Source organism: Arachis ipaensis, chromosome B07 (genome assembly GCF_000816755.2).
Source record: "Arachis ipaensis cultivar K30076 chromosome B07, Araip1.1, whole genome shotgun sequence".
NCBI classification, from domain to species: domain Eukaryota; kingdom Viridiplantae; phylum Streptophyta; class Magnoliopsida; order Fabales; family Fabaceae; genus Arachis; species Arachis ipaensis.
In genome coordinates this window covers 7,894,646-7,902,290 of record NC_029791.2, presented here as the reverse complement: position 1 = coordinate 7,902,290, position 7,645 = coordinate 7,894,646, and the positions used below count along the sequence as shown (strand labels likewise).

The following is a 7,645-nucleotide window of genomic DNA, read 5'->3' as shown; positions in this document are numbered from 1 at the left end:
TTAGAAGATACTTAACTTAGAATAATTAAAATTTTGATTCTTTCAGACTAATTTACCACTATTTGTCTCTTTTTTATCAAAGAAAAAATGTCTTGATTTTTTTTTCATTCTTGAATAAGTGATAATTTAGCAATTCTTATGCAAGAAATTTTTGGACATCAAAAGTTTTTTTTTTTTGAATCATTGTGGTTCTGGTATGATCGTATGAATGAGGTTTTCATTAATTGTTAACGGAGTCTTAAAAGAGAATTCTCAATATTAAAAATAAAGAAGACCACACTAAAAAAAGTCGAATGCTACATAAAAAAAAAATAAAGTAAAATAGAATATTCAAGAAGTCTAAGGCCGGTAGAGATCCAGATAAAAATGAGTGTGCCGTATTGAGATTTTGGCATTGTAACCCTGAAGTGCTGTCAAGATCGGACATTGGTCCTTAAAGTCTTCTAAGATAGGTTCAACGCCTTCTCCAAAATTCTGCTAATGCTTCTTTGATTTCTTTTTTAGGGGCATTAGGGTCCGAGTAACCACTACATAAAACATACAAAGACAAGCAACATAGTAAATCAAACACCATCCACCACATATTATATGCATAGGATAGATATGATAAAAAAGAATGAAACCATAAAATGATTCTCACTCCCAATAGTCTGAATCCAAATCTGATTCATATTTTCCATTAGCTTTAGCTTGCTTGCTTTAATGTCAAAATAAATAGAGAGCAGTCATTATAATGTCACACACGCACACATATTCACACGATTTAAAAGATAGTAATAAAATAAGACCTCAATTCTGATGATCTTGACTTGATAGCACGCCCATTTGCAAGACCACAAAATTTACAGCACAAGGAAACGACTCGGGTAATATAAAGAACTACAACATACTCCAAAAAAGTGAAAGTCAGAGGGTTTGATAATATCTGGAGGTAAAGTAAAAAAATTAGAAAAGATACCTTTCCATGGAGGTCCTTCTCCTTCAAAAGGCTCACAGTAATCTACATGAGTATTCTTTTTGGGTGCTTGATGGATTCGGGCATGTATTCAAAAGATTTTGGCACCCCCAAAAAGTGCAGTAGATGAAAATCACCAACTTTTTTGAAAGACGTCATAATCCCATCGCTAGTATCATAAACTTTGTAGTGTTCTTCCTGAAAAACAAATAATAGCAACGGAATATTTTAAAAATCAAAGTAACAACCAAAACTAAAGGAAATATTGTAATACACAGCATTGGAAAACTCCATTTTATCCCTTGTTTCTTTTAAATTTGCCTACGTGTCCTGTCTCTCCCTGCTCTCAATCCCAAATTAGTGAATGAATTACAGTATCAAACATCCATAATGATTATTTGCTTACTTCTCTGTGAACCATCGGTTTAAGAAGAGTAAAATTCTAGGATTATATAAAGCACATTTTGACCATTTCATATTGCATTTTGCATTCTGCAATTTTTAGCACGTCAATTTTTTTCGTTGGGTTTAACGGAGGCATTTGAATAGAGGGACTGATTCGTCCAAATTTTGTAAAGGTCAGAAATTTAAAAGTATTTTTCAATAGTTAGAGACGAAAATGTCCGACAAAAGATCAAGGACCTATTTATCTTTTTCTCTTAAATCAATTCTCACAAATACACAAGATCAACTCAATCCTTAAATAAAACAAAAGAAAATTTTCACTTTAGAGATATTTTCATGAGCTTCGTGACAATGTTAGAAAGCAAAGTAATCTCCTTCGTCAACCTCTTCTATATAAAAAAAGTAAAATATATAAAATTTAAAAACTAAGCATGGTTAGATCGAATTGAATTGGATTTAGTAAATTTCAAGAATATTTAACTTCAATCATTATTGTTCTAAGCAAATAATAATGACATAAAAACTATTTCTATTATATGTGAATTACAAAAAGTAATTGCCTCGAATTACAAAAAATCATACACGTGATACTTAGAATTTTAACAACTTTATTTTATCATAGTGCTAAGCAAATTTTATTAAATTGTAGAAATTTAATACTTTGAATAGCTAAAGCTTGGAAATCACTGTTTAAAATTTTAGCAAATACGAAATATAAGAATAGAACACAAGAAATAATGTTTCAGCTTCTTAGTTTTTTCTTGAATTATTGTTAGTTAAAAATACAGCTATCAAGGGCATTTTTTGTTGTGGGAAAGATGAAAGGGCATCTATTCCTAGTATTTTCTCGGTGGTAATAAAAATTTCATGCAAATTCAAATGGTGAAGCAACTTGACAACTGACAAGTGTGAGAAGTGAATCGAGTTTCTTATTTTGTGATAATAAAAAATATTATTTAGATTATTATGTTCTTTATATTTATTTTTGTATTAGAGCAAACCTCTTTATTTTTATTGAATATTCTTTGAAATAATAAACAATTTACTGTGAATATTAGAGATTGTATTTTCAAAAATTAAAATAAATTTCAAATCCAGTAAATAATATTTTTTTTATTTTTAAATAATTATTATCAATTATTAAAACTTTATTTTTATCTTTTTTTTAAGGAAAAAAGATCTTTTAAAATAAGATGTAAATTACAGCTTCTCAAAAAAAGATCTTTTTTTATTTTACTAGTGCTTTTACTTTTACTATTAGAAATTTGCCAAACACGTTAAAAAATAAAAAAAGATCTTTTTTTCATTGAAAAAAGATTTTTTTTTAACAAAATAATAACGCTCAAACATACACATAGGATGTTAGTCTTGGATTACTTTCTAGATGTATTTTTAATTTTGATAACTCCAATATATTTTAATCATTTTCTTAATACAAGCATATAACTTGAAGGTCTCACCGTCTCTAGTGGGATATGATTCCCATTATATAAATTTGTTTTGTTTCGTCTCATTATACCAAAAATAATTAGGTCAATTGAGTAAATTAATTAAATTAAACGGTTTTTGGGGGACATATATACCAAGATTTCATGCAATACCATATTGTTGTAAAGACGCAAAGTCCCTATAACTAAGCCTAATTGTTTTCTCCTGTTAATAATCAGAAAAGAAAAACGTAACAGACATAGGCCCACTACCATCTCCGCTTATTTACCTCCAAAACCTCAATTAGATTTGAAAATGATGCTAATCTTTCCTAACATACTCACTTGCTACCACCTTACTTTAGCTAACCCATCTAAATCTCAACTAAATTTCGGAATGTTACTAATCTTCCCTAGCATACTTACTTGGCACAATAAAAGAGCATACACTGCATTTCTGCAGATATTGTCTTCTACACCGACAAATATTAAAATTATGATTCATAATTAATATTTTCACATCGAAATCAAATATTAATAAATTTTTATTTTAGAAAATACACAAGTTAAAATAATTAAAAATTTGATACTTTCGGCCTAAATTACCACTATTTGTCTCTTTTTTATCAAAGAAAAAAATGTCTTGATTTCTTCTTTCATTCTTGAATAAGTGATAATTTAGTAATTCTTATGCAGAAAATTTTTGGACATCAAAAGTTTTTTTTTTGAATCATTGTGGTTCTGGTATGAATATGAAGGTTTTCATTAATTGTTCATGGAGTCTTAAAAGAGAATTCTCAATACTAAAAATAAAGAAGACCGCACTAAAAAAAGTCGAATTCTACATAAAAGAAAAAATATAATAGAATATTCAAGAAGTCTAAGGCCTGTAAAGATAAAGATGAGTGTGCCGACTTGAGATTTTGGCATTATAACCTGAAGTGCTTTCAAGATCGGACGTTGGTCCTTAAAGTCTTCTAAGGTAGGTTCAACGCCTTCTCCTAGATTCTGCTAATGCTCCTCTGATTTCTTTTTTAGGGGGATCAGGGTCCAAATAACCACTACACAAAACATACAAAGACAAGCAACATAGTAAATCAAACACCATCCACCACATATTATATGCATGGGATAGACATGATAAAAAAAAGGAAACCATAAAATGATTCTCACTCCGAGTAGTCTGAATCCGAATCTTCTCCATTAGCTTTAGCTTGCTCGCTTCAATGTCAAAATAAAAAGAGAGCAGTCATTATAATGTTACACACACACACGATTTAAAAGATAATAATAAAATAAGACCTCAATTCTAATGATCTTGACTTGATAGCACGCCCATTTGCAAGACCACAAAATTTACAGCACAAGGGAACGACTCGGGTAATATCAAGACCTACAATATACCCCCAAAAAGTGAAAGTCAGAGGGTTTGATAATTTCTATAGGTAAAGTAAAAAATATCAGAAAAAATACCTTTTCATGGAGGTCCTTCTCCTTCAAAAGGCTCACAGTAATCTACATGAGTATTCCTTTTGGGTGCTTGATGGATCCGGGCATAAAAGTGCTTAACAGGAACATCATCATCCGATGAGTTCTGCATGTATTCAAAAGATTTTGGCACCCCCAAAATGTGCAGTTGATGAAAAACACCAACTTTTTTGTAAGCCGACATAATCCCATCTCCACGATCATAAACTTTGTACTGTTCTTCCTGAAAAACAAATAATTGCAACAGAATTTTTAAAAATCAAAGTAACAAACAAAACTAAAGGAAATCTTGTAATAAACAGCATTGGAAAACTCCATTTTATCCCTTGTTTCTTTTAAATTTGCCTACGTCCCTGTCTCTCCCTACTCTCAATCCCAAATCAGTGAATGAATTACAGTATCAAACATTCATAATGATTATTTGCTTACTTCTGCGAACCATCGGTTCAAGAAGTGTAAAATTCTAGGATTATATAAAGCACATTTTGATGGCTTCATATTGCATATTGCATTCTGCAATTTTTAGCAATAGCAATAAACCCATAGTTGAAAACTTGCAAGGCCATAGAAACACTTTAAAACTATTAATATTACAATGACGATTATATACCTACTCTCTAAATTAGCCCTAATAACAACTTCAATCACCATTACTATTTGTTCATTCAGTTTTCCATTTTCATTACTCTTCGTTGCCTCTACTGCAATCACCGCCTTCTTCCTCAAAGGCACCTTCCCAGCATTGTCCTCAAGATCCACAATTCCCTCTATCTCCACAGTCCACAGCACTCTCCCGTTCATGTACCTCCTCAAAATCATAAACCTCACACTCCCCGTTACTATTAACCTCATTTTCCAAAACCTCACCTTTCAAAACCCCAACAACCTTCTTACACCAATCAAAATCAAATTCCAATTCCAATTCACCACCATCAACATCACCTTCAGGCAAACCCTCACTCCTACCCAAATCCCTAATTTTCTTCACAAAACCACACATGAATTTAACTCACAAAACCCTTACTAGAGCAACTACGTTGCAGATTTTCATACAGGTTCAACAACGAAAGTTCATGCAGATACACTTTCAGTTGACAGAGGAAAAAGGACAACAGATCCAACACAAATAATAGTGAGAGCTTAAAAAGATAAATCAGAAGTGGTGAACATGCAGTGGTGTAAGGCAGGGTTTTCGGGTAAGTGATGGTATTGTTCGGTGGGAGAGGGCAGAAGGGATGGGGGAGAACTGGGTTCGTGAAAGAAGAGATGAAAAAGGTTGACAACTGAAAAATTTAATATCACATTGAATAAGGATATATAGATATTTTAATCATTTTGAAAAGTTTTTATGGACTATTGGAAGTCCAAAACATCCTTGGACAAACGTAACATTAACCAACTTAGTATTGTTCTCCCTAAATAACAAATAACAGCAACGAATTTTTTCTGACATAAAAGTAACATAACTAAAGAAAACCAACAGACAATGACAGAGAAGTTAATTAACCTCTTTTAGCATTCTGTTGTAGTGTTGCATTGCCACAAATGGATAAGGCCGATACTTCTCCATAAAACGTAATCTACTTTGTCTCCGTTGTCTGTAGGAGTTCCGAATTTTTAGGAAAAAAAAATGAGGGGTAAATAACAAATTGTTATACTGCAAAACATATCATTTGTGAAACAAAAATAAATAAAAAGAGAGTTCAAGTGCACTTACTCTTTTCTAATCTTACAATGATGTGGCCTTTGATTTCTTCAAACAAAATAGATTTGCCAGGGACAAATTTATAAATGGATTTGTGAGAGAGAGAAATACATATAAACTGATATAAATTATTATTACAAAAAAAGAATTTAAGTTTGACTCACCCTAGTTCCTCATCAGTGCCTCTAAGTATTGAGGGTCCACAAGGCTTTTGTCTTTGGTGAATAAACAAGATTTATTTGCAAGAAAAAGTATTAATATTATCATAATTGGAAGAAAAAAGAGTTTCAAGTTTACTCACACTTTTTTAACGGAGGGCCTATAAGGCTTTTGACTTTGATTGCAAGCAAGATTGATTTGTAAAGGAAAAACATAAAGAAAAAAAACAATATATCACTAATTTGGCAGGAATGATAATTAAGTAAAGAAATAATAATTAGAAGAGAAAGCATGAAGCTTGTAATAAGTAACAACCATGAGTGGTGATGATTATAGACTGGAACTCCTTGGCGTAACCTCAAAAGGCGGTTGCCGATTATACGACCACGAGATCGCAGATTGTATTGCATTGATGGTGATGGTTCCATGCCACCTTCGAACTCCAATTTTTCTAGGGTTTCTGAAAACACAAAAGCTAAGAGTCTGATGTTAATCTACAAAAGCACTATAGCAACTACATCTAAATCTAAATCCTAAAAGAGAGAGGAGAGAACCTCTCCCTCAAAACTACATCTAAATCATAAATAGTAACTAATTGGAGAGTCTGATTATGAATGAATGGATTCTCCCACTTTATAGCCTCTAATCTGTATTTTTTGGGCCGCAAACTGGATCGAAAACAGCCCAGAAATCGCTGGAGAAGAAATCTGCCACGCTGATTTTTGTCACTGCGACGCGTCCGCGTGGAGCACGCATTCGCGTTGCCTAGCGTTAGGGCAACTATGGCATATTATATATCAAATCGAAGCCCCAGACGTTAGCTTTCCAACGCAACTAAAACCGCATTGTTTGGACCTCTGTAGCTAAAGTTATAGCCGTTTGAGTGCGAAGAGGTCAGGCTGGACAGCTTAGCAATTTCTCCAACTTCTTCTATTCCTTCCACTTTTGCATGCTTCCTTTCCCTCCTCTGAGCCATTCCTGCCCTGTAAACTCTGAAATCACTTAACACACATATCAAGGCATCTAATGGTAATAAGAGAGGATTAAACATAGGGAACTTAAGGTCAAAGAAGCATGTTTTTAATCAAAGCACATAATTAGGAAGGCAAATGTAAAACCATGCAAATAGTATGAATAAGTGGGTAAGAGTTGATAAAATCCACTCAATTGGGCACAAGATAAACCATAAAATAGTGGTTTATCAACCTCCCCACACTTAAACAGTAGCATGTCCTCATGCTAAGCTCAAGAGAAGCTATAAATGAGTGAAGAGGAATGGTAGAATGTACGAAATGCAACCTATCTTATATGAATGCAACTATATGCAGAATGTTTCTACCTACATGGTTAAAAGTAAATAAGCTCTTCAAGATAAACATAAATCAGATTTCAATAATTCAAATCATACAATAAAAAGCAAGTAAACTTGTAAGAAGATAGCTCATGAAAGCAGGAAACATAGAATTAAGCATTGAACCCTTACTGGTAGTGCATATCACTCTAATC

General features: G+C 32.4%; 1 protein-coding gene across 5 annotated transcripts; it reads right to left on the bottom strand.

Moving 5' to 3' along the window:
• On the bottom strand, positions 281–6,582 carry LOC110264835. Of its 5 annotated transcripts, XR_002351087.1 has the most exons (12): positions 6,455–6,563; positions 6,282–6,314; positions 6,145–6,195; positions 5,993–6,028; positions 5,783–5,873; positions 4,261–4,498; positions 4,090–4,180; positions 3,961–4,008; positions 3,703–3,848; positions 959–1,153; positions 641–697; positions 281–527 (listed from the first exon to the last, which is right to left on the bottom strand). XR_002351087.1 is itself a non-coding variant. In XM_021107223.1 (9 exons), exons 1-6 carry the CDS (start codon positions 6,565–6,567, stop codon positions 4,265–4,267), a joined length of 558 nt encoding a protein of 185 aa, XP_020962882.1. In that variant the 5' UTR covers positions 6,568–6,582; the 3' UTR covers positions 281–527; positions 3,961–4,008; positions 4,090–4,180; positions 4,261–4,264. The 5 variants fall into 5 exon arrangements, 2 of the variants coding, with proteins under 2 accessions (XP_020962882.1, XP_020962883.1); XR_002351088.1 differs by lacking the exon at positions 641–697; XR_002351089.1 differs by lacking the exon at positions 4,090–4,180.